The 27,951-nt window shown below is 42.0% G+C and overlaps 3 protein-coding genes across 3 annotated transcripts; 2 read left to right on the top strand and 1 right to left on the bottom strand.

Annotated features, from left to right (window-relative positions):
• The first annotated feature begins 4,443 nt into the window (after nucleotides 1–4,443).
• Nucleotides 4,444–5,397, top strand: LOC130489983 (olfactory receptor 10A7-like). Its single transcript, XM_056863773.1, has one exon. The coding sequence runs from the start codon at nucleotides 4,444–4,446 to the stop codon at nucleotides 5,395–5,397; it is 954 nt and encodes a 317-aa protein (XP_056719751.1).
• An 8,231-nt stretch (nucleotides 5,398–13,628) lies between these two features.
• Nucleotides 13,629–14,582, top strand: LOC130489984 (olfactory receptor 10A7-like). The gene has a single exon (XM_056863774.1). The coding sequence runs from the start codon at nucleotides 13,629–13,631 to the stop codon at nucleotides 14,580–14,582; it is 954 nt and encodes a 317-aa protein (XP_056719752.1).
• Nucleotides 14,583–15,530: 948 nt separating this feature from the next.
• Nucleotides 15,531–23,773, bottom strand: LOC130490755 (vomeronasal type-2 receptor 26-like). Its single transcript, XM_056864560.1, has 4 exons — nucleotides 23,483–23,773; nucleotides 20,214–20,426; nucleotides 17,500–17,626; nucleotides 15,531–16,432 (listed from the first exon to the last, which is right to left on the bottom strand). Exons 1-4 carry the CDS (start codon nucleotides 23,771–23,773, stop codon nucleotides 15,531–15,533), a joined length of 1,533 nt encoding a protein of 510 aa, XP_056720538.1.
• Between the last annotated feature and the right edge of the window lie 4,178 nt (nucleotides 23,774–27,951).

Here is a 27,951-nt window from a genome sequence, read left to right on the forward strand (position 1 = left end):
CATCAGACAAGGCTTCTTAAGATACCCCCCAAGTTTTGTAAACATTGGGTCAGGGGGTTCCGAGATATGGGCTCCACCCCTTTTTCCTCTCCCCCCTTTTCCATTTTCGTGGCTGCAGGGGGCGCTTTTTTGGGGGTGCAGCCCCCAAACTTTTCTCATAGCTTCAGAGAATCCCTCTTAAGAGACCACCCAAGTTTTGTAAAGATGGGTTCAGTGGGGGCTGAAATATCGGCTCCCCCCCTTTTCTCTTTCTGTGGCTGCAGGGGGCGCATTTTTGGGTGTGCCGACCCCAGACTTTCAGCGGAGCTTCAGTCAAGGCTTTTTAAGAGACCACCCAAGTTTTGTAAACATTGGGTCAGGGCCCCCCGAGATATGGGCTTTCCCCTTTTCCCTATTGGGATGAATGGATCACCCTGGAGAGATGAATACATATGGATCTTATATTGGATACAAATGGAATCATATTGGATTACCCAGCCTCCCAGCCCCTCCTGCTGGAACAGAAGACAGCCACAGTAAGACCCCTTTGGGGGCTTTAATCTATAATTTTACTTTTCTGTGTGTGTGGGGGGGGAAAGCAGAGTCTGTGTGTGTGTGTGGGGAGGGAGCAGTTTCTGTGGGTGGGGGGGGGAGCCAAAGGGGGCTTTTGCCGGTTCTGCCTGGGGTGTGTGTTCCCCCTCCAGTCTCTCTCTCCCTGGTTTGAGAGGGGGCTTCATTTTTATTCTTCAGGTTTTTCCTCATTCATAAGATCAGTTAGGTTATTTTGATGCTTGCTCAAAACTGGTTTTCAAATGGTGACTTAAAGAATGCATCTGCCTGGTCCCAAGTCCAATGCAAAAGGAGAAATTCCACCCCCTCCTGCTCATTATGCATAGCTAGCTGCCTCTGTCCCTTTCCATGGTTTGCAAACTCCCAGGTGTCAGGTGTTGCTTTGCACTGTTGCAAAGGTATTGCATTGAGTGCTTGTGTTGCTTTGCAGTTGTATTGTTTTGCAAAATTCTTCACACCTGCCCCGCCCTTTGCATGTTTGCAAAGGTGTTGCTTTTCAGTTGTGTTGCTTTGCAAAGTTCTTAACACCTGCCCCGCCCTTGCTCTCATCAGCTGTTTGTCGGGGCTGGGAGCTTTGTGCATGGGCGGCAAGCTCTGCTGAGAGATACACATTAAGGGTGGGGGGGACCCCTTTCAGGGCCCATATCTCAGCCCCCCCCGACCCAATCTTTACAAAACTCGGGGAGTCTTTCAATATACGTCCTTTGAAGCTCTGCTGAAAGTTTGGGACCTCTAAGCCCAAAAATGCCGCCCCCAGAGCCGCGGAAAGGCGCGGTTGTGTTTTTAATGGCTTTATTCGGCCGAATTTTTTTTCCGAACTTTGAATTCCCGCCGAATTGAACGGATCCGAAGTGGGGGAGTTCGGACTTCGGCACGTACCGAACCCACAAGGGCCAAATTCGGCCGAATCCGAACTGTACCGAATTTTTTTTTTTTTTGACAGCCCTAGAAGGAACCAGAGCACCAATACTCATGGCCTTTGGGGAAAAATAAAAGGCCATTCATACTGTCTTCCATGCTTTAAGGTGTATGTGATTAATCTTCTGGAACATTTTGCATTATTATGGGATGCAAACATAATCATAATAAACCCTTAAAATAATGTGTTTTTGTTGCTCTTGTCTCATTGGGAGTAAATCCAAGAATGGGTATTTTGCCATTGGTTTGTATATTGCCCACTACCACTGTCTGAAATCTCTTTGCCATCCACACTGCCTCAGCAAATGGTGGAAGATTCTGGGGGTTGGTTTATGAGGAAAATGTGATGTCACTTCCAGGTGACACTCTAGACTGCTTTCCCCAGTCTCCATGGCCTTTACCATACAGACTAGGGAAAATTCCTAGAGCATTGCTATATAGAGGCCATTTTTATTCTTAATCCTTAATTCCTCAGCAGCTGGACATGGGTTTTGGGGTGGGTAAATCCCCACCCTGGGAAGGTAAATGAGAGGCAGGGAAAAGAATAACATAACTTCTGGTGCAACTGGAAGTTATGTCATTACATCAGTAGAAACAGCACTCAGGCAAAACTCTATGCTACACCATTGCTGCAGTGATATCATGAGTGTCAGCACCAGTGATCATGGCCCATCCCCCCATTTTTCTCCCACTGCAAGGAGGCATGCATACAACAACCAAGTTGAGACATAACAAGCCACAGCTTTATTGATTACAGCAGCTGGAGCGCTGGTGTGGCATAGGTCACAGATCCAAGTATTGGGCGACCCCTTGCAGACTGATGAAACCCTTCCTCAGACTGCATGCTGGTGGTAGACCTGGAATGGCAAGACCCATGGTCTCACATGGGTGCAAGTCTCTGCATGTTTTTCTACAGACTAAGGTTGAAAGAGGTGAGCTGAAAGAGAAAGATTAAGATTTGTGGTCATCTCCTTTGCAAGAAGGAGAGTCAACATTTCTGGGCTAAGTCTCAGAGAGACCTCAAAGGCAGTAAGTTTCTTCCTTTTATTTCCAGTCCCTTCAAAAGGTTATGAGTCTTTCTCCATTATCTTCACCATTATTTTGGTAAGGGAGTGGGGCTCCCCCACCTCTCACACGTTTTGGTATGGTAACACCCAAGACCAAATTTATTTGATATGGAGACCCACTTAAAAGAACAGAGCATGTGCAGATACTAGATATGGTCGAGGTATCTAGTAAATGGTTGTTGTTTTTCTTGCCCTTCCTCCGAGGATCCCAAAGTGACAGCAACCCTGACAGATTACAGAAGTATGGGATGATAAAAAATCAGGTTGTTTTAAAAACTTATCTTGTGGTTACCTTTATATCTCATAATAATCAGAGATGATCTCAAAGATTAAACACATATATCTTGAAGGGCAGGAAGAAATATGATTGCCCTCTTATCCACCCTAAGTGGTCCTGACCAGTGGTACCCTGCTTTTTTCCTGGTCAGGTCTACCTTTATGTATATGTTCCCCCAATGATTAATGGTATTGTTAGATAAATTAATCGGTTAATCACATGGATTTGAGATGGTTTATCAATCAATTAATCAATGGAATCACCAAAAGAGACCATATTGTGTATAAGAAGAAATGCTTCTCCTGTGATGGCCCTTGATGACTGGAGTTTTTATAATTAACTGTATTTTTAAAAATGGGTTGGATCCAAAGTACCAGAGGGCTACCTCCATTCCTCCCTCTGCAGGCCACAGCGCCCCTCAAAACAATGTGGGAAATGATGGTAAAGTATCTGTTCACTCAGCCAGTTCAACTTTGTGATCTGCTTGCAGCAGAAGTTCCCAGAGGAGATCACTCAGGAGCATAAACCATGTCAGTTGTTCCTAGTGAACAGACAGGACTTAGAATAAAGATCACTTCCTTCTATATGAATGTGACTAAGAAACCATTAGTGCAGCTGATGAATCAGTAGCAGAGGGGGCAGACTGTGTGAACATTAGAGGCTCCAGTAAGTACAAATGTGTCTTATTTGAAATCTTTGATTAGTATTCTGAAAAAGTGTGCATGTGTAAAGTCAAGTTGAAGCCGACTTATGGCGACCCCAGCAAGGGGTGTTCATGACAAGTGATTAAGCAGAGATGGTTTGCCATAGCCTTCCTCTGCAGAGTCTTGCTTGGAGGTCGCCCTTCCAAGTACCTACCCTGCTTAACTTCCAAGATCTGATGAGATCAGGCTATACAATGCTACCTTCCTTCCTCCTGAAGGAGCAGACTAAGAGAATTATTACCAATGATAACCAACAGTGCAATCCTAAAGATAGTTACACCAGTCTAAGCCCATTCATTTCAATTAGCATAGACTGGAGAAAATCTGCATAGGATTGCATGGTAAGCCATTTTTTAGAGCAGGATTATTTGGCAAGGTTGTTGCATTTTAATGACAATACTAGAATACCAAAGTTCCATATTTGAAAGGTGCATCAGATTCAGTTTAAGAGTTTAACCAGTCCTAATACCTACCCTAGGACTCACTGGGACAACTGCACAGTAAGAAGTACTAGATCCTATATTTAGCATTCATATAGTGCTTTGGGGTGTATATGAAAATTCTCATGTACCAGAAGATAGTCTTGGGCTAATATTTGAGGCCTTAGGCCAGTTGGTAAGATTGTACCAAACTTTAGTTTGTTTGAACAACAAATGCCTTCCGCAGTAGAACTGCATCTTATGCCTCCAGACCATTGTTTGGGCCTGGAATCCAAGTAGTACAAAACAGTCTATTTATCATCTTAAGGTTTGGAGCCAGTCAATATTTTCACTTTAACTTACCCAGTTCTCCTAACTACATCCCCAATCTCACATGTCAAAGGGCTCCTTTTTTATCCTCAGGAAGGTTGGTTTGATCCAGCGCTTTACATACTGTTGTTAACTTCTTACTGCTTAGATTCATAATGTATTTCCTTTTATTTTCCAGGATGTTAACTAAGGAAGAAAATATTCTACAGAATAGCACAGCACCGGTTGAATTCATCCTCCTTGGTCTTTCTGATGAGCCCAACTTGCAAAGCATATTATTTTCTATTTTTCTAGTGATCTATATCATCATTCTGACAGGAAACTTTCTCATCATTCTCCTCACATTGGTTGATCCTGCCCTACACACACCCATGTATTTCTTCCTGAGAAACCTGTCCTTCTTGGAGATCTGTTACACCTCAGTCAATATACCCAAGATGCTTGAGGATCTTCTGTTTGGGGATAAATCCATCTCTTTCCTAGGATGTGCTCTACAGACTTATTTTGCATTCTTTCTTGGTGGCTCAGAGTGTTTCCTCCTGGCCTCAATGGCCTACGATCGCTATGTTGCCATTTGCAAGCCTCTACACTACCATGTTCTCATGAACAGGAAGGCGTGCATGGGTCTAGCTGTGGCATCTTGGTTAAGTGGCTTTTTTATGTCCTTTGGCCACACCAGTATGGTATTTACCATGTCCTTTTGTGGCTCCAATGAGATTAACCACTTCTTTTGTGACATCCCCCCATTACTAAAATTGGCTTGTGGGGACACGTCCAGGACTGAAATTGCTGTGTTTGTGGTGGCTATGGTTTTTGTGACTCTTCCTTTTCTCCTGATCTTAATGTCTTATGTTGGTATTATTGTCACCATTCTGGGGATTTCTTCTGCTGAAGGCCGGAAAAAGACTTTCTCCACCTGCTCTTCGCACCTCATTGTGGTTACTTTATTCTATGGTTCAGCTTGTATTATCTACTTGAAGCCCAATTCCACTTACTCACCCAATAGTGACAAGTATCTGTCTCTCTTCTACACAATTGTTGGTCCCGTACTGAATCCTATCATATACAGCTTTCGGAATAAAGATGTCAAAGGAGCTCTTAGGAGAATTTGGGAGAGAAAAGCTTTTGGATGATTGAAGAGCATGGTCAAATGGTAATATCCAGAATAGGAAAGGCAAATTTGTGCCTACTTTTGCTAATGGACAAATTCATTTCACCAAGTGAGATAGATCTAACATCCCTTTCTCGCCTGCCTCACAAGGTGTCTGTTGTGGGGAGAGGAAAGCAAGGAGATGGTAAGCCAGTTTGATTCTCCTTAAAAGGTAGAGAAAACCAGCATGTAAAACCCAACTCTTCTTCTTCTTCTTCCTCCTCCTCCTCCTCTTTTCTTTTTCTTTTCTTTTGTATCTGTATTACTCTGAAACATAAAGAATGTCTAGAAAAGAGTAAATTTATTAGCATGAATATGCTTTGAAACAAGACACATTTAAAGAATGTTTCTTTCAAGCTTCAAATAGATAGGTCAGGTTTTGTGTGTTCAGAATTTGTGTCCTGGGTTGTGTTCCTTTCTCTGCAGCAGTTTTTAATAACACTATGCCAATATACCACATTGTGGCACACTCTTATCTGGGTTCTATTCCTATTGAATTAACAAGAGTTTAATGTACACAAGCATTTGCTGAATTAAAGTGAGATCCAAGTAACTTTTCTGCAGGTGAAAAATACAGGAGTGATCCCCTTTAACCACTCCCAAAGGCTATGCTGGGGTTTATGTGTTCTGCATGGACAAACGTCATGTTTGATGGGGAACCCTGGATGAGATTAAGTGGGAAAGCTGGCTGGAACCCACCCACAGAGATCAAAGTGTGAATCTGACCATTCTGAGAGGATGCATACAACCAATAGGGGAGGTAGATCTTAACTCCCACTATTCTGGGGATTCCCCCCCCCAGCTGAGGACCAGAAAAAGACCTTCTTTACCTGCTCTTCACACCAATGTACCCATTTAAACTGTTTTGTTTGCTTCTAAAAAGGAACTTCTAGGAAGACAGCAGCACTGTGTAGACCCGCTCATTTATGATGATTAATTGTGCTACAGTAAATAGATGATCCTCATATTTTTGCAAAGGATATGTCTTTCAATCACAGCTCAGTGGTTATGGGGAGAATCTGTTTAGACTAATTCCAGAAAGCTACCTGTGTTAGTCTGCTGCAGCCAAAATATCAAAGAAACTCTTGGGTACCTTGAAGACTAACCAAGAAGCAGCGAACATCTTGATTGGAGGGTAGCTGGTGAGTTGACGGTAAAACATGGGTCCAGTTTTGTATTCAGAATCCTTTCCAATAATGAGCATCCAGATAATTTGTTCAACTCATTATTCATATTTCTATATCAGCATATACCAAAGGAAACACTTGCGTCACTTCCGGGGATCTCTTGGCTAATACTTTGTCAATACTTAATTGTAAACAGGACATTTTCCAATGTATATTAGGCCAAGTTATTGTAAGATTTGCCTGGCCAATCATTTACATTGAAAAGAAGATTCTCATGGAGTTGGTGAAGGAGAATAAAGCATGGTTTGCTGCAAACCCTCTTTGTCTCCACCTCACCCAAGGTAATGTAGGTGGGTAAAGGGAAGAGAATGGCATCAAGGATGAGTTGCAGCACAGTGAGGCTGGTTTGACTGGGCCTGAATTCTGCAGGAGGCTCAACGGAAGGTGAGGCATCTGAACTGGACAAATTCAATGTCAACCCTACCCCTCACTTCCAATCTTTACCACCTCACTATGATTGCCCAGATGGCCATAGCTTCTTAAGAGCCTTAGCGTGCATTACGTTGTCCTCATGTTCTCTCCAGGTCTGCCCCAGGTAAATATATACATAAGCCCTGCTAGAGCACACCTAGGGTTGCCAGCCTCCAGGTGGTGGCTGGAGATCACTCACTGTTACAGGAGAACTCCAGGAGACAAGGATCAATTCCCCTGGAGAAAATGGCCATTTTGGCAATTGGACTCTAGAGCATTGAAGTCCCTCCCCTCTACAAAACCCTCCCTCCTCAGGCTCTACCCCCAAAATTGCCAGGTATTTCCCAATCCAGAACTGGCAACCCTAAGTACACCATCTAGTCCATCTAGTCAGCATCCTTTCTCACACCATGGCCAACCAGTTAGTAGGGACAGTTACATGGCATAGAGACTGAGGCCTTCCCCTGAAGTTGTTTCTTGGTACTGGTATTCAGAATTTTGCTTCCTTTGTATGGAGGTTGTCTTTAGGCACCATGGCTAGCAGCTGCTGATAGACCTATCTTCCATGAATCTATCTAATCTCCTTTTAAGGCCATGTATTCCTATGGCCATCACTATATCCCCCGGTAGCAAATTCCTCATCTTAACCACTTGCTGAATAAAGAAAGATTTCCTATTATCTATCCTGAATCTATTCCCCATCAACGGAAATGGGTGTCCCCAGATTCTAGTATTTTTGGGAAAGGGGGAAAGTACTAGAATTCAGGGTACCCAGTGGAGTTGATCCCAGCGGTCAGAAATAAGCTCTGGGTTCCATGCTCAGAGCTCAAGTCCTCCAGGGAGCTCATAGTGACAACAACCCTGACAGATTACATAAATATGGGATGATAAAAACTAATAGAAGGTTAATTTAAGAATGTGTATTGTGAATACTCCCCTTCTGGATGCACACCTTAACGTGGTGAGGGGGTTTGTGTGTGTCAGGGAAGCAGAGAGCAATACCGTAAGGGGTCTAAACTCTATCAAGAGACTAAACTCCTAGCAGAGTCACTCAAGATGGAATGGTCACAGCTGAGACACCAGACGAAGATGCATCCACCCCCTTAAGGGATCAGTGGCCACATCCGCAGAAGAGAACAGGCAGTTCCAATGGGGATGGGGGCAGAGGAATCCCTGAAGGTTAGCTACTGGGCAGCAGCAGTAGTGGAAGGTGACACTAGCAGAGAATCTTTCGTATACAACGGCAGTGCCACTACGGCTAACCCTGGTTAGTACTGTGCAGAAGAAGGCACTGGTAAAACACTTCTGACCCACCTTTACCTTGAAAACCCTATGATGAGAAAATCCAAAATGAAAAAAATATATAATGCTGGAAGATGGGACCCCCAGGTCGGATGGCACTCAATTTGCTACTGGGGTAGAGCAAAAAACAAGTACGAGTAGCGCTGTTCTTAATGATGCGATTGGACTAAAGCCGAAAGGACGTTCAGTGGTTGACCTGAATAGATGCAAAAGTCCGAAGCTGTTCGACGCATATAATAGGAACATGGAATGTGAGAAGCATGAATCAGGGTAAGCTTGAAATTGTTAAACAAGAAATGGAACGAATGGACATTTCAGTCCTGGGAGTAAGTGAATTAAAGTGGACTGGATTAGGACATTTTCAATCAGAAAATTACAAAGTGTTTTATTCATGGAATGACAAAAAGAGAAGAAACGGAGTTGCTTTAATAGTGAGGCAAGTTGTAGCAAAGGCAGTCAGGAGCTGGTAATGCAAAGTCTGACGGAATAATATCAATCAGAATTCAGGGAAAGCCTATCAACATAAGCATCATTCAAGTTTATGCCCCAACTACAGATGTGGATGAGGAAGAAATTGAAAGTTTTTATGTCAGTGTTCAGGAATAAATTGATCACACACCTAAACAAGATATGCTGATAATCATACGTGATTGGAATGCAAAAGTAGGAAACAAAGCAGAATCAAATGTTGTTGGCAGATTTGGGCTAGGAGCATGGAATGAAGCAGGAGAATGCCTCGTAGAATTCTGTGAAGACAACAATATGTTAATTGCAAACACATATTTCAGGCAACCAAATAGACGATTGTATACATGGACATCACCAGACAGCCAGTACAGAAATCAAATAGATTATATAATTGGAAGCAGAAAATGGAGAAGCTCTATTCTCTCAGCCAAAACAAGACCAGGAGCTGACTGCGGTAGAGATCATGAATTGTTAATATCGAAAATCAAGATAAAGCTTAAGAAAAACACCAAAACTTTCATAGCACCAAAATACAATCTAAGCAATATTCTGGAAGAGTTTAAAGACCATGTAAGGAACAGATTTGCATTACTGACTTCAAGTGAATGTAAACCTGAAGAACTATGGGTGGAAACTAGAGATATCAAGGAAGAATGTGCAAAGACTATTCATGTAGCTAAAAGAAAAGAAAAACCTCAATGGATGTCTGAGGAAATGCTTAAAATTGCCAGAGATAGACAAGAAGCAAAAGTAGAAGGTGACAGAAATAGAATCAAAAGTCTAAGTGCAACGTTCCAGCGACTCGCATGTAGAGACAGAGACCTATTATAATAACCAGTATAAAGAAATAGAAGAGAACAACAAAAAAGGAAGAACAGGAGATCTGTTCCACAAGATCCAAGAAATCAAAGGGAAATTTAAAGCACAGTTAGGCATGCTGAAAGATCAGCATGGAAATACATTAACTGAACAGGACAAAATAAAGAAAAGGTGGGAACAATACATTGAAGAACTATACAGAAGAGATGAAAGGATAAAAGATTATTTCCAAGAAGAATCTTTTGAAGAAGAACCTACAATTTTAGAAAGTGAAGTGAAAACTGCATTGAGAGCAATCGGGAGAAACAAATCACCAGGAGCAGATGGGATATCAATAGAGCTATTCCAAGCCACAGAAACGGAGTCCATCAAAATCTTGACAAGAATATGCCAACAGATATGGAAAAAAAAACAATGGCCCACAGACTGGAAACAATCCATTTACATTCCAATTCCCAAGAAAGGAGACATCAAAGATTGCAGCAACTATCGGACCATCACATTAATTTTCTCACACAAGTAAAGTGATGCTCAAAATCTTACAGCAAAGGTTGTTACCATATATGGAACGAGAAATGCCTGATGTTCAAGCTGGTTTCAGAAAAGGAAGAGGCACTAGATATATTGCCAATATTCGCTGGTTACGAACATACGAGAGGATTTCAGAAGAAAATCAGCTTGTGTTTCATAGATTACAGCAAAGCTTTTGACTGTGTGGATCATGAAAAGCTATGGCTGGTTTTAAAGGAAATGGGTGTGCCACTACATCTGATCGTTTTGATGCGCAACCTGTACTCTGGACAAGAGGCCACAGTTAGAACAGAATATGGAGAAACGGAATGGTTTCCAATTGGCAAAGGTGTCAGATAAGGATGTATTTTATCTCCCTATCTCTTCAATCTATATGCAGAACATATACTTAGGAAAGCAGGATTAGATTTAGATGAAGGTGGAGTGAAAATTGGAGGGAGGAACATTAATAATTTGAGATATGCTGATGACACTACATTATTGGCAGAAAATAGTGAAGATTTGAAACGACTACTGCTGAAAGTTAAAAGAGAAAGTGCCAAAGCAGGACTACAGCTGAACATCAAGAAAACAAAAGTAATGACTACAGGAGAATTACACAACTTTAAGGTTGACAATGAGGAAATTGAAATTGTTGAAGACTTTCTATTCCTTGGCTCCACCATCAACCAAAAGGGAGACTACAGCCAAGAAATCAGAAGAAGATTGAGACTGGGAAGGGTGGCCATGAAGGAGCTAGAAAATATTTTGAAGTGTAAGGATGTGTCACTGGCCACCAAGACTAGATTAATTCATGCCATTGTATTCCCTATTACTATGCATGGGTGTGAAAGCTGGAAGGTGAAGAAAGCTGATAGGAAGAAAATAGATTCTTTTGAAATGTGGTGTTGGAGGAGAGTGTTACGGATTCCGTGGACTGCCAAAAAAACAAATCAGTGGGTTATAGATCAAATCAAGCCGGAACTGACCCTAGAAGCTAAAATGACTGAACTGAGGCTATCGTATTTTGGTCACGTCATGAGACGATGAAGGTGGAGTGAAAATTGGAGGGAGGAACATTAATAATTTGAGATATGCTGATGACACTACATTATTGGCAGAAAATAATGAAGATTTGAAACAACTATTGATGAAAGTTAAAAGAGAAAGTGCCAAAGCAGGACTACAGCTGAACATCAAGAAAACAAAAGTAATGACTACAGGAGAATTACACAACTTTAAGGTTGACAATGAGGAAATTGAAATTGTTCAAGACTTTCTATTCCTTGGCTCCACCATCAACCAAAAGGGAGACTGCAGCCAAGAAATTAGAAGGAGATTGAGACTGGGAAGGGCAGCCATGAAGGAGCTAGAAAAGATTTTGAAGTGTAAGGATGTGACTCTGGCCACCAAGACTAGATTAATTCATGCCATCATATTCCCTGTTACTATGTATGGGTGTGAAAGCTGGACAGTGAAGAAAGCTGATAGGAAGAAAATAGATTCCTTTGAAATGTGGTGTTGGAGGAGAGTGTTATGGATTCTGTGGACTGCCAAAAAAACAAATCAGTGGGTTATAGATCAAATCAAGCCTGAACTGACCCTAGAAGCTAAAATGACTAAACTGAGGCTGTCGTATTTTGGTCACTTCATGAGACGACAAGAGTCACTGGAAAAGACCATCATGATAGGAAAAGTTGAGGGCAGCAGGAAAAGAGGAAGACCCAACAAGATATGGATTGACTCAATAAAGGAAACCACAGCCTTCAATTTGCAAGATCTGAGCAAGGCTGTCAAAGATAGGACATTTTGGAGGACTTTCATTCATAGGGTCGCCATGAGTCGGAAGCGACTTGACGGCACTTAACACACACACACACACACACACACATGAGACGACAAGAGTCACTGGAAAAGACAGTCATGGTAGGAAAAGCTGAGGGCAGCAGGAAAAGAGGAAGAACCAACAAGAGATGGACTGACTCAATAAAGGAACCCACAGCCTTCAATTTGCAAGATCTGAGCAAGGCTGTCAAAGTTAGGACTTTTTGGAGGACTTTCATTCATTGGGTCGCCATGAGTCGGAAGCAACTTGACGGCACTTAACACACACACATTGTGAATACTGGTAAATCTCATAATTATCAGAGATGATCCCAAAGATACATGTAGCTTGAATTGCCCCCTTATCCTCCCTAAATGGTCCTGATCAGTGATTGCCAGATTTTTCCTGGTCAGTCTACAGGTGTTCCCTCAATGAGAAATTGACAGGTTAATCACATGGATTCTAGATGGTTAATCCATCAATTCAGCAATGGAATCACCAGAAGAGACAATACTTCCTGTGCATAAGAAGAGGAAATGCTTCTCCTATAATGGCCCAACTAAAGAGTTTTTTTTAATTGCCTATATTTTAAAAATAGGTTGGATCCAGAGGATCATAAGAGGGCTCTCTCCATTCCTCCCTCTGTAGGTCACAGTGCCCCCCCCAAAAAATAAAACCCTGAGGAAAATGATAGTAAAGCATCTGTTCACTCAGCCAATTTAACTTTGTGATCTGCTTGTAGCAGAAGTTCCCAGAGGAGATCGTCCAGGAGCATAAATCAGGTCAGTTGTGCCTGGTGAACAGAAAGGACTCAGAATCAAGATCACTGCCTTCTGTAGGAATGTGACTAAGAAACCACTTGTGCTGCTGATGAATCAGAGGCAGAACAGGCTGACTGTGTGTGAATATTAGAGGTTCCAGTAAGTACAAAGTTATCTCATTTGAAAAAAAGTTGGTTAGTATTCTGAAGGAGTAGACTAAGCAAATTTCTAGAAGTTATTACTAATGCTAACTAAGCCATTTCAGAGCAGGATTATTTGGCAAGGTTGTTGCATTTTAATGACAATACTTGAATACCAAAGATCCAAGTCTGAGAGGTGCATTGGATTCAGTTTTAAGCAGGTGCTAATATCTGCCCTAGGAATCAATTGGATTTAACAGCACATGAAAAAGTGCTAGATCCTACAGTTAGCTTCATATAGTATTTTAGGGTATATATGGAAAATTCCATGTACCAGAAAAGAATCATGACCTCTAACCTAATATTGCAGGCCTTAGATCACTTGGTTCACTGGTACACAAGCTTGTTTGTTCTTAGGGGTTTTATTTTGTTTTTCCACCTCTTTTCACTGAAATAGTTATCTGTACTACAAGGCAGAAGTAAGCACCATAGTCCAATCCAGTCCTGTATGTATGCATGTGTATCTGCATGTACAGATGGATGTATGGATGGTTGTCCTCATGGATATCAGCATAGATTATAGATGTGCATGTGTTATATATTCCTTTTTTTAAAAAATTGGGTATAGGTATACTTCTTAGATGGCTTCTTATCTTATCCAGGATGCTTATAGCTATACAGCCACTTAGTTTCAGTGGTAGAATTCATACCATTGTGTGATCCAACCCTTTACATACTATTGTTGTCTCTTTCATTCATAGATTTATGTGTACTTCCTTTTATTTTCCAGGATGTTTGCTAAGAAAGAAAATCTTCTGTGGAATAGTACAGCACTGTTTGAATTCATCCTCCTTGGTCTTTCTGATGAGCCCACTTTGCAATGCATATTATTTTCTATTTTTCTAGTGATCTATATCATCATTCTAGCAGGAAATCTTCTCATCATTCTCCTCACGCTGGTTGATCCTGCCCTTCACACTCCCATGTATTTCTTCCTAAGAAGCCTGTCTTTCTTGGAGATCTGTTACACTTCAGTCAATGTCCCCAAGATGCTCAAGAACCTTCTGTCTGGGAACAAGGCCATCTCCTTCCTAGGATGTGCTGTTCAGACCTATTTTACATTCTTTCTTGGGGGCTCAGAGTGTTTCCTCTTAGCCTCAATGGCCTACGATCGCTATGTTGCCATTTGTAAGCCTCTGCACTACCATGTCTTCATGAACAGGAAGGTGTGCATGGGTCTAGCTGCGGCATCTTGGTTAAGTGGCTTTTTAATGTCCTTTGGTCACACCAGTATGGTGTTTACTATGTCCTTTTGTGGCTCCAATGAGATTAACCACTTCTTTTGTGACATTCCCCCATTGCTGAAATTGGCTTGTGGAGATACTTCCAGGACTGAAATTGCTGTGTTTGTAGTAGCTATGATATTTATAACTTTTCCATTCCTCTTGATCTTAATGTCTTATGCTGGTATCATTGCCACCATTTTAGGAATTTCTTCTGCTGAGGGCCGGAAAAAGACCTTCTCTACTTGCTCCTCACACCTCATTGTGGTGATCTTATTCTATGGTTCTGGATGCATTATGTACTTGAAACCCAATTCAACTTATTCACCTAACACTGATAAATATCTGTCTCTTTTCTACACAATCTTTAGCCCAATACTGAATCCTATCATATACAGTTTGCGGAATACAGAAGTTAAAGGTGCCTTTAAAAGAATTTGGGAGAAAAAAGCTTTTGGATGATTAAAGAACTTGAGCATACAGTGTGAGAATCAAAATAGGTAAGGTGACATTTGCACCTACTTATCACTAAAGGATATGTACTGTTCTTTCACCAAAAGAAATAGATCTTATAATAATTTCAAACCTAATTATTTTGTATGCTGCATTTTTCTGAAACATAAATAATGTCTAAAGTAGATTAGTGGGATTATGCTACTTTACAAAAAGAAAAATAAAGGAATGTTTCTTCTGAATGATGAATACGTAGGTCATATGTTGTGTGTTTAGGATTGTTGCAGCAGACTTTGGGTTGGATCCAACCAGATTTTCCACTGGTGAATCCGGGAGGACCACCAAGAAAGGTTATGCTGTAGATTATTGGATCTGCATGCATAAAATTCATGTAGGACAGGGGATGTAGAAAAGAGGGGTGTTAGATGAGAAAGAGTGAAAGCATTGGCTGGATCCAACCCTATACCCCAAAGAACCCTTTCTCTGCCTTAGTTTTTTGTAGCAATAGACCAGTGGTCCCCCACTGTGGTATACAGTTACCTAGGTTTAATTCCTGTTATACTTAGCATGATTTAACTGATGTTAACAGGGTGAGAGCCAAACACATTTTGCAATGATAAAAAAGGCAGGAAGAATCCCCTTTAGACATCCAAAAAGCCTACACTCAGGATTATGGTCCAAACATGGACAAATGCATTATAAAATGTGGGCATTAGGAAGGAGAATAATTGAGTGAGATTTAGCAGAAAAGCTGGCTGGACCCCATCTACAGTTTTTAACAAATTCTTGTGTTAACACATGTTTAGTTTTTTTCAGAACTTGGAAATTGTGAGTTAGGTGGTGCTGAGAGAGTTCAGAGAGAACTGTGACTAGCCCAAGATCCCCCAGCAGACGTCTGCCACTCTTAACCACTACACCATGCTGACTGTCTTAGAAAAAAAACTCTTAGAAACAAGATTAATTCCTGTTCTCTGTGAGATGCTTCCTGGAATTCAAGTCAGGTCTTAGAATCAGAATGTAGCATTTGGGGAGAAAGATGCAAGCCAGTATTCCAGTGTTGGAGGCCAAGATGGCAAAGACTTCCATCGCCACCGCGTTTTTTCCCTTGGTGCTCAGGTAAGCAGGAATAAAGGAGATCCAAACACTGCAAAACACCAGCATGCTGAAGGTAATGAACTTAGCTTCATTGAAAGTGTCAGGCAGTTTTCTGGCTAAGAACGCTACAGTAAAACTAATGATGGCCAGAAAGCCAGTGTAGCCCAGTGTACAGTAGAATAGGGAGATAGACCCTTCGTTGCATCCTATTATGATTTGCCTAGCCTGTGAGTGCATGTCAACATCTGGGAAAGGAGGAGAGGTCAAAAGCCATGCAGTACAGATCCCCACTTGGACAAGGGAACAAGAGAAAACAATGGATTGTGCTACTTTCATCCCCAGCCATTTCCTCATCCTGTCACCTGGCTTTGTAGCTATGAAGGCCAAGACCACCATGATTGTTTTCGCCAACATACAAGACACTGAAACACTGAAAATAATGCCAAAAGAGATTTGCCGGAGAAGGCAGGTCATCTTTCTAGGCTTCCCAATGAATAGCAGGGAAGAAAGGTAGCAAAGCAAGATGGAGCTGAGAAGAATACAGGTGAGGTTCCGGTTGTTGGCTCTGACAAGAGGAGTATGCCAGTTCCTTAGAAAGGTATATATGACCAGTCCTGTGATTACAACAAAGAAAATAGCAAGGGAGACCAAAACGAGCCCTATAGGTTCTGCATAGGTTAGGAAGATATGGATCTTTGAGATACATTGATCTCGGTTCATATTTGAATACTGATCTTCTGGACACTTGTCACAATGATCTTCATCTGAAAGAAACAAATACAGGGTCAGTAATTCATTTCATAGCATGCAGTCTACTTCATGTGGACATGATAAACTGCAGGTTTCATGCTAGAAAATATAGAATTACTTTTGCTGAACACAAATAATGACTTAAGAGTATGGTTGCCAGCTCCAGGGTGGGAAATATAAGGAGATTTTCGGGGCAGAGCCTGAGGAAGGCGGGGTTTGGGGAGGGGAGGGACTTCAGTGCCCTAGAGGCCAATTGTCAAAGCGGCCATTTTTTCCTGGTGAAATGATCTCTATAAACTGGAAATCAGTTGTAATAGCAGGGGATCTCCAGCTAGTACCAGAAGGTTGGCAACCTTACTTAAGAGGTAATGACCACAAGCTAACATAGAGATTGGCATATACATCTTTTAGACCACCTGGTTTATGGTGTTTATTGTTTCTCTTCTTATTGATTAGATTTTAAATATCAAATAATGGGTGATGTTAATAGTAATCGAGGAACATCTTGTTCTTCTGCTATTGAATGAGATGCTTGTAAAACTTTTACATGAGGAACAATCATTGCATATGCTTCTAAGAAGAAACTTGAGAAATGGAAGAAGTAACTTTAAAAGATAGGCTGAAAAATCAGTTAAGCAAATATGTGATATCTCCCACACCAAATCTTTATTGGGAACTGCAGAACGCTATATAAAAACTAAATAATATATTATCAGTGAAAGCAGAATATGCTTTAACTTGTTTGCGCCAATTGTATTGTGAAGGTGGTTGAGAGAGCAGATAAAATTTTAGCGTATTATTTTAGCATATCAGGATATGTGGGACAGCCCTTCAGTGGCTGGTCTCATTTCTACAGAATTGAGGAGAGCCCTAAACTTCTCTTGTGATTTTCATCAATTAATGATTGCTGCCCATTATAGCTTTCATTCTTCAGAGGATAGAGCACCATCTAATGAGAGATCTGCCATGTAGTCCTAAGCACGCTTACATCCTTCTAAGTCCTTTGAAGTCTGTTTAGGATTGCACTATTAAAGTGTGAGTTTGAGCATATATCCAAAGCAAAATATGTACCATGACTCACCCATCTGAAAAGAAATCATATCTTCTGGGCATCGATCACAACCATAGCAACAAACCTCTTTTCCCTGAAGAACTGTCTTGCTGTAGCCAAGATGGCAGCTTTCAACACATACAGAACGGGGCAGCACCTAATCACAATGAAATTGAAAGGTTTGTAGCCGGGGATTACTCAAAACTATCTGAAAGATTAGCTGGCATACCCCAAAAATGTTTCCCACTCTCATTTCCTCCCCCCATCCTTTCATTCATGAAATATTAAGGTTTTGTGTAGGCTGTTTATGAATGGGAGTTTTACCTGGGCTTGAAGGTTGCTCACCCCACACTTTTCTGTAGTGAATGCTAAAAAAGGTATGCACCAGAACAATCACCAGCTCCTGGCCTGTCCCTGCCCCTTGAAAACTCTGCTTAGTAACTGGCTGTAGTGCTTACTGTGAAAAAATGTCCAGCTCACCCCCCCCCCCCCATGGAAACCCAAGTGCTGTGTTTAAAGCATTTAAAAGCATTTCACAGAAAGGAAATCTTTTAATGGAATGGAATGGGGGGAGAAACCAAAGTATCATTTTAAAATCCCTTCTACAAGAGTCTGCTCAGAAAGAGCTCTGAGAAAGCAGGAAGTGTGTAAAAAGGTAAAGGTACAGGTAGTCCTCTGTGCAAGCACTGGGTCATTACTGACCCATGAGGTAACTTCACATAATGACCTTTACTAGGCAGACTATGTTTATGGGGTGGTTTGCCATTTCCTTTCTCAGTTGTCCACACTTTACCCCCAGCAAGCTGGGTTCTCATTTTACCGATTATGGAAGGATGGAAGGCTGTGTCAGCTTTGAGCTAGCTACCTAAAGCCGACTTCCATTGGGATCAAACTCAGGTTGTGAGCAGAGCTTTGATTGCAGTACTGCAGCATACCGCTCTGTGCCACGGGGCAAATACAGTAAATCAAGGCCATGTACAGGCAAGGCCATGTCTCTAGTTGGGGGACTGCCCAGGTATTCAGAAGGGTGTGACATAGATTGCAATCTTAAGAATACTTTGCTAGGAGAAAACCCCACTGAATAACATGATACTTATGTTTCAGTAGACTTGCTTAGGATTGCCCCCTTAACTGACAAAAACAGAACTGGGGAAAACTGAAATAATTGGTTGGATAGGTCCAACACACTGTATACACAATGCTGCACAATTTTTACATTCAATGTATATTGCATTTATATATATTCAAATATATATAAATATTTTTAATATTGATTTTTTCAACATTATATCATTTAGCTCAATCCTAACTAGTGTTACACCTCTGAAATCCATTGACATCAATGGACTTAGAAGGATGTAATTCACCTTAGGACTCCACTGATTGGAAAGCATGTAATGAATAGGGATAAAATAAGTAAACAAAATGGGATGATAGTAAGGCTCGTTGTCTTGATTTAGACAACAAAGAAGCAAAATAAAACCAGGGAGTCTGAAGTTGTCTTAAAATCTAGCAAATTAGCCCAGTCCACAGTTGAGACCTCATTACCGCAGATTTGTAAGCAGAGGTTCAGATATACAGAATGAAAAATTTCAAAATTAAAAAGAAACAAATAAAATGTGCAAACTTTGAAATAATGGGCATCCAAAGCAGCTTGCATCATTCTCCCCTCTTCTGTTTAATCCTCTCAACAACCCTGTGTGTTAGGCTAAGAGTGTCTGACTAGCCTAAGGTAAACCAGCAAGCTTCCATGGCAGAGGGGGGATTTGAAACTGGGTCTCCCAGATCCTAGTCTGACACTATTAACAGCTAAACCAATCTGGCTTTCATGATGAGTATATAATCATCTCAAAAAGTTATATTTACAAAGGATTCGAGCAACTGACTCCTTTGTGTAGTGAGGAAACTTCATCCAACAGAAGGAAACATTCTCTAGTGAACATTGAGGGAAGACTCCTTTTGTAGCCCAATGAACTCATTATAACATGTGTACACCAATAAAACATTGCACAGAACAACTCTATACCACCTCACTAGGCTTACCATTTGCCTGCCCACAGTGGGCAAACCCCCATCCTTGGACCCAATCCCCTTCCTCTCAGATATTGAGGAGTGGGAGAAACAATGGCTGGAAAATGGTCTCCATAGTGATGCTCTAGGAATTTCTACATGCCTCTATGGTCTTTATCATAGTGAGTAGGGGAGATTCCTAGGGCATCATTCAGAAGGGATGTCACACCCTCCCCAAGCACAACCCTTCCCAGGAACCACCCTCAAAATATCCCAGTGTTTTCCAAGGCAACGCTGGCCACGTAGTAATCGCATCAACATTGTTCTTCTCCAATACTTTACCAATATCAATGTGTGCACTTAGAATTAAGGTGGAGTAGAGTGCAACAGAGAGATAGACCCTTTCCGATCACAGGAAAGGAGTAAGATTCACCTGCTTACCTGTGTAAGCATCTCACCTCTTGTTTCTGGTTATCATAAACCCTAGTGTCACAGATGGGTGAATTTCTGGGATATGTTAGTAGCAAGACCAAAACAATCAGCACCATTGTGTTGTGAGCCCCCATTTGTCTTCCAGGTTCCCCATGCTGGTGAGTTCAAGAGACACAAAGGTCATTTTCTTTTGTGGCACCTCACTTATGGATTCTGAATTTCCCCTGAAGTTGTGCTACAGTGTCTGGACAGTTGCAAATGTCCTTCAGTTGTGACTTACAAGATAGGCATTTTATTCCTACCTGCTGAAATCTGTCATTCCACACAATGGAATCGTCATTGATAGTGAACTCTTGGCTTGGAGACATCTTTCCAACATGGACTTGAAGGAAGGATTGATTGGGGAAGGTGATCCAGTTAACAATATGGTACCCAGTCAACAACTCCCCGTTTTCAAATAGGACTTCTTCCGCAGCACTGTTGTTAAAATGGGTGTTTTTTAGATAGGAGTGGAGCTACATTGGAAAAGATTGCAACAAAGTTTATAGAATGGACCCTGTTCTCTCAGTGTCTTCTACAAACATTTCTACAGACCTGAAGTGCACATGAATAAGAGATTCCCCCATCTTCCTATTTGTTTATTACCATAGAGCATATGTGTGCACCTGGGTCCAATATGTTTGTTTGGTGATGCTTTTAAGATTTCAAAGCGTTTCCATGTGTGACCAATCCACAGGAAGCTGCCTTAGAAGGACAGCATCTTGGCCATCTTCTGGGGATGGAGTAGGGGTCACTGGGGGTGTGGGGGGGAGGTAGTTGTGAATTTCCTGCATTGTACAGGGGGTTGGACTAGATGACCCTGGTGGTCCCTTCCAACTCTATGATTATTCTATTATAATGAGTCAGACCATTGGTTCATATTCTTTGCTCAGACTGGCGGAGGCTTTCCAGGGTCTTGGGCAGAGGTCTTTCACATCACCTACTACTGGGTTCTTTTAACTGGAGATGCTGGGAATTGAACCTGGAGCATTCTGCATGCAAAGCAAAGGCACTTCCACTGAGCAACAGCCCCTTCCAAATCTGTAATATGTTTTCAGCTTTCTGACACAGTTCCAGACACATCAAGAATTTCATTACGGTGCTGATTTACCTGCCATGGCTGAACAATCAACTGATTTAGGCCTCTATCCAGCATGCTTCTGTGTCTGGAGAAGTATTTGTGTAATATATACGCTATAGCATAAACAGCATTGTAGATACTATAGCTCTGACTGCTCGTATCAATCTCAAATGTATATCTAGGCAGGCTCTCCAGCTCCTCCTGTCCTGTACAGCTTTGACAGTTTTTTGTATTTCCATCAACCACACAGCACTTAAATACAATTTTCCAGAATAAACAAAGAAAATTCATCAGTGACTTATCAGAGTTTATTGTCTTGAGGAAGTCTGAGAACCCTGGCACTGTATTTGAGTGGACTGAGAAAGCCAAGGTGCCATTGAAGGTTTTGGTACAGAAGCCCTCCCTGCCGATCGTGTTAATGAAATCCCACTGTGGTGTTATGATCCAAACTTTCCCTATGTGGTATTTATAGGAAAATTCAAATATTTCTAATACAACAACTAAAGGTAGTAGAGTCCGAGAGTCCCCACTGACAATAATCACATTGGCTAAAGTTGAAGAGAAAGCTGAAAAAAGCATTTGAATATTTTTCTTGTAAGTAGAGAGAGATGTTAAGTCTACTGCTGCGGTTCTCTGTAAAAATGCCACACAAATTCTATTCTCGGCAAGCAGTTCTGTCAAGGTCTGAACAAAACTTTCTCCATCATCATCATCAGAGGCAATGAAGCCGACCCATGTCCATCTGAAATGCAGGAGCAGATGCACAATTCCCATGTGCAGCAAAGCCTCCTTGGGTGCCATCCGGTACAAGAAAGGGTATTCCATTTTCTTACTTTGTGTAGTCTCATATATACTAGAAGTGATCTAATGGGGAGAATGTAGCTTATTGGAGAGTGGAAAAAGAACTGCAGCTTTCCGGAATGCCATTCTCTAGAAATACAGTGTCCCCAACCTTTGATTTTGGATTATATTTCAAAACATTCTGAACACAGGATTTCCATTTCCAGTTACTTTCTAACCACAATGACTACGATTGATCGAGGACTTCAGCTTACAGAAATAGGTAAGACTATACTCTTTTGTTTAATAGCACACACAATGTTTCACTGAGCTTCCATACTTTGTACATACAAAGTGTTTAATTGATTGATTTGGAAGAGCCCCCCCCCCACTCCCATCCAGGACAACAATACTCATCATTCTATATATGCCATCCTTCTCAATCTATATAAATTCAGGGGAGTATGCTGAAGTCTATATAATTTCAGATTCTAAATATACATACAGATTCTATATAATATAGATTCTACAGCAGACCAACATGGCTACCCATTTCAGGAGGGTAGCCAAGCTGGTCTGCTGTAGAATCTAGCTGACCTGGTTTATTTATCCGAATTTAATCATTCTGAAAATCTGTAACCGTGACATCCAAGAAACAAAACATTTCATGTGAGGCGAGATGATTGAGTGCTTTGTAAAAATATTCAGGAAACCTATATTATTTTAATTACTCTTTCGACAATAGAAAAAATGCTTTAAAAATAAAAAATCAAAAATCAAAATGGCACCAAGCTTATTGAAAGGGATTATCCCATTTACCACCACTGCCATTTTATTTTCCTGTAGATCACTGCCATTTTTTTAATTCTCTGTAACTGTTTCCCATATACAAAAACATATACACAATCTCCCAGTTATTTATATTCTGTAGAGCTCTGCTGCTCCAATACATAGTTTGTCAACTTTACATTGGGAGAGGTAGAACAGATCTCGACTTTCGGGGAGAGGTAGAACAGATCTCAACTTTCCATGTTGATATAGCTTCATTCTCCCCCACTCCCAAACCACCCTCACATTAGTCAAAGGTGTGCACAGTGGTCTGCACCTGACTGATTGCATTTGCGACCAGAAGGCATTTCCAATTTCTTTTGTGCCCCCAAATCACAGCCAACTGATGGTGACCCCATAGGGTTTTTATGGCAGGAATCAAACAGAGGTAGTTTGCTATTGCCTGCCACTGCATAGCAGTCCTAGACTTCTTTGGTGGGCTCCCATCCAATATTAACCAGGGTTGACCCTGCTTAGCTTCTGAGATCTTACAGGATTGGAATGGAGTTTCTCTCCTAGTATCCTCGCACTGCTGCCCCTCTGACCTTTCCAAAACCTTTATCCCAGCAGACACCAGGACCAACATGAGGGGTGAATCAGAGGTCTGCAACAGGAAAGGGAACCAGAGAAACTCATCCTCCCATCCATTTGTAGAAGTGTTTGGCAGAATTCATCCCATTCACTCAACCATCATCTTGAGATACATTTCTCAGTATGTTAACAGGAATGTGAGGCTTTCCTGCACTCTCTGCTTCATTATTCAAGTTATGTGTATTTGATCACGTTATTCAACACCTAAACGGCAAGAATAATCCATTCATCTCTGAATACATATGAACATACCTGTGGAATCTTGTAGATGCTAAGGATAGTGGCCATCTGGACAATGGTCTGAACACTGTACCCCCCAATGACTGACAACACATCTGTATTCCTGTGACATTTGAAATTGAGTGATCCCTGTTGGTGCATGAACAACATATCCAGAATGGTCTCATAAGTGTTCCTTGCATTAAATTGGTTGTCATAGATGTTGAATCCCAAGGTGACATTGGGCAAGAGTCTAGGATTTTTATTAATCTCATCAATGGCAAATATCAAGACCAGTGCTTGCTGGTAATTTTTAGGTGCCATGCTGCAATAAAGTAGATACAGAGACTTAAAAACCTTTGCCAAAGATAATGGGCTGCATCCAGATGGCTTTTTCATTGTTTTTCACAAAATTCCCTTCCTTATTACAGTGACCATGTCACAGGGCTTTTATGCTTGCAGGTGCTATGAACCTCAGCAGAGCCTCTCTTTTTTGGTCAAAGGGGACTCCTACTTCCTTTTTTACCATCAGAAAAGCTTGCTGGGTACCATCTAATATTTCTGTATTATATCTAGCAACACCAGTTCTAAGGATTCTCAACCAATCATTCCTACAAAAATAAGAAAGTGACATTTACAATAGGAAAGAGTAGTATGACTCAGAACAGGGTATAGGGATTGTACCTGTGTATGAGAAGTGGGATTGAATATGAAAACTATAATCCATATCCCAGGAAAAGTTAAGCAAGTACAAGTCTCGCAGATATCCATGGAAGATCATTGCAGTAGATATCCATAAGATTTATATATAAATAATACTTGATGTGGGCAGGGAGGCAGCATGATAGCCCAATCTTGTCAGATCGCAGAAGATGTGCAGGGTCAGAACTTGAATGGGAGACCACCAAGGAAGACGCTGCAGAGGAAGGCAATGATAAACCACCTCTGCTTCTCACTGTCCTCAAAAGGCCCTTGCTGGGGTCGCTACAAGTCAGTTGCACTTTGACAGCACTGATGTACGTATGTAATACTGTCTGAATGAGAATTTACTCTTGCCCCTTAAATGGAGGGAGCAAACATTAATGTAAGGATTAAATGAAGTGTTTATACTTGGCTGATCTATGCCATTAAATCAGGGGTGAGGAACCTTTTTCCTGCCAAGGGCCATTTGCACATTTATGAAATCATTCAGGTGCCATACCAGGTGTAGATCTATTGGTGGGGGGAGAGGCTAGGGTTGCCAGGTCTCCAGCCACCACCTGGAGGTTGGCAACCCCAGGGGAGGCCACACAGAGAAGGCCTGCAGGGTGCCCCCACTCTCCCCTCCCAGGCAGGAGGGCAGCCAGTGGTGGGCCCGAGCAAACGAGGTGCAAGGGGGGCGCAGCCCACAGTTGATCGGCAAGGGAGGAAGGAAAACAGAGAAAGAGGAAAAGGGAGGGAGAGAGAAAGGGAGAAAGAAATGGAGAGCGGGGGAGAAAGAAAGAAAATGATGGAGGGAAAGAAAGAAAAAGGACGGAGGGAGACAAAGAAAGAGAAAAAGAGGGCGAGAAAGGAGAAAGAGTGACAGAAAAAGAGGAAGAAAAGAGAGAAAAGCCTTCACACACACACACACACACACACCTGCACACGCTGGCCCCGTGCGACCAGGCCCCAGCCTCCCTGCCCCAACACACACACGGCGGCACACAGAGCCCCGTGCGACCGGACCCCAGTCTCCATACCCTCTTCCCCCAGAGTCCACAAAAGCCCCCCCCAAAAAAAGCTCGATCGGCTCCCGCATGAATGCTCTGCTGCCGGGAGCCGCTGGCCTCTTCCCCCCCCCCCCTCGCTGCTCAACAGCCAACAGGCAGCGAGAGGGGCTTACAATGTGCTGTGGTGTTCCTGCACACTGTGGCTGTAGGGGGCAGCCTTGGGGGAAGCATCCCTCCCCCTCTCCTCTTGCCGACCAACAGCCGACAGTCGGCAAGAGGAGGTCCAACGGGCGCCGCAGCGCCCCTGTAAGCCGCAGCCCCAGGAACGCCCTCGGGGAGGGCTGCCCTGCACCCCGCCTCCGCGGCAGGGCCCCGGAGCTCCCAAGGGCCACAAAAAATGTCCTCGGGGGCTGCATACGGCCCCCGGGCCTGAGGTTGCCCATCCCTGCATTAAATTGTTAAGAAAGCATCAGCTACTTTAAGTGTTGGGAGGGAAGGCAGCATGATATAGCCTGATTTCATCAAATCTTGGAAGCTAAGCAGGGTTATTATTTCGATGGAAGATCACCAAGAAATACCAGGGTTGCCATAAGTCGGCTGTGACTTGACAGCACTTTACACATGCACGTTAACTGTTGGTGCTGTAACAAGTAACCTTTGATAAACACCAGTGTTGTGTCCAGATCTACCCTGGCCCAAACCTGGACGTCATAACTATTGGCTTACCTCAGACTGCATCTCCAAACTGTGCCAAGAGGCATCAAGCCCCATCTACTAACCCACATATGCTGTCCAAGCAACAAAGGGCTCAGTTGATTCTGCCCAGTTCCCAACAAACCTGACTGCACAAGCCAATACTTCATCTGCAGAGGTCTCAAGAAGCTCACCACATAACATATCAGAAAATGTGGCAACCTGCATGATTCCTGCCAACCCCAGTTATGGCCTTAGCAGACAAACACTAGCCTAATGAACAACAAGGAGCAGGCAAAAAGTCCCCATCTCCAGGTAGTCCGAAGGGAGTCCCCAGCAACCAACTAAGCCACATGATTCAAAATAATTTGGATCCTTTCAGCTTTTCTGATGGAGAGAAAGGGAAGAGTGGTCCCCTTGGTCATGCCAAAAAGTTATATTGCACTGTTATAGACAAAAGCTCTGTGGGATGGGGACTATAGTACGCAGAGAAATGGGGCAATGTGGAGTGAAAAGATGGTACCTTACACAACAGAACATTTCCACATCTAGGTGAGTAGAGTGGTAGGATAAAACCCTGTTGATGTTTTTTTCTAATGACCTTCTTTCAATCACATTACAAAAGAACATTTGACCAGATGACCTGAATTTGGAGGAACAGGCACCTGGAAAGGCCATGAACAAGTTTGTACAACCTATTCCAATGATTCTTCTCTTTCTATGATAATAACCATTGAAAACTGATTCACTGTCCATAGATTACATTTATTCTAAGATCTCTTTGCCCCTTGTCTGAATTTTGTCCTGTCCATCTTTCTTCCCAAAGCCTTTTCCCCCTTCTATCATTTTTTTGTGGCAATTGTGCACCTTTCATATTTTGGAAAGGAGGGAGAGTCCTTGGCTCAGGGGTAGAGCAAGTGCTTTGCATGAGGATGCCACTAAGTTCAATGCCTAGCATCTCCAGCTAAAAGGGTCAAGAAACATGTGACGACCAAGACCTCTACCTGAGACACTGGAAAGGTGTTGCTTACCAGTGTAGACTATATTGACCTTAACAGACCAGTCATCTACTCAGTATAAGCCAGCTTTGTGTGTTTAATACAGACATGTAACTTTAATGCAAGAAATATCAATTTTTTACCTTGAACAACCAAACATTAAATATTTTGCATTCAACACTTCATATTAAAAATGAATGATTTATATTCCCTAGGAAAGGATAGAAGAAGAAGAGTTGGTTTTTATATGCTGACTTTCTCTACCATTTACAATCACCTTCCCTTCCTTTCTTCACAACAGACACCCTGTGAGGTAGGTGGCAATGAGAGAGATCTAAGAGCTGTGATTAGACTAAGGTCACCCAGCTGGCTTCATGTCTAGGAGTGGGGAAACCAACCCGGTTTACCAGATTAGAGTCCTCCAGTCATGTGGAGGAGTGGGGAATCAAACCCAGTTCTCCAGATGAGAGTCTAATGCTCCAAATCACTGCTTTTAACCACTACACCATGCTGACTCTCTGCACCACGCAGGATACACAAAATGTAAGTAAAACAGCCAAATGTGGTATCAAATCAGTGAGGGAATCCAAAACAGAATGATACATAATGGGCTGGACAAAAAAACCCTCTAAAACACACACACACACACACATAAACAAAATTTATATCCCACCTTCTGTGGGACATTCTGTGTACCCATTTTACAAATATAGAGCCAAACGTTTCTGAATTTTTTACAGATTTTAAATTGTGTATTCCAGATTTTCACTATGATTAATAAGATCAGGTCTATGATTAGTTGTCAGTTCGTATACTAGTGGGGTTCATGAGCCCTTAACACTCATTACAGCTATATTTTGAATTCATTGAAGCTTCTGAGATGTCTTCAAAGGCCGTCTCACATAGAAGGCATTACAATAGTCCAATCAGCATGTCACAGTAGTGAAGTTAAGAATAACTAGGTTGGCAGGCATAGTCTAATTAATAGGCCAACATGAGCTTGAAGTAATTGAAAAATCTCTTGGCATGGTTGAGTCCTAAAGAAAGCCCAAGATCTTAATTTGATCTACTAAGGAAATCTTAACCACATCTTAACCAATCTTAACCAAATATTCTGCCT

The sequence above is a fragment of the Euleptes europaea genome, chromosome 18 (genome assembly GCF_029931775.1).
Source record: "Euleptes europaea isolate rEulEur1 chromosome 18, rEulEur1.hap1, whole genome shotgun sequence".
Classification (NCBI taxonomy): Eukaryota; Metazoa; Chordata; class Lepidosauria; order Squamata; family Sphaerodactylidae; genus Euleptes; species Euleptes europaea.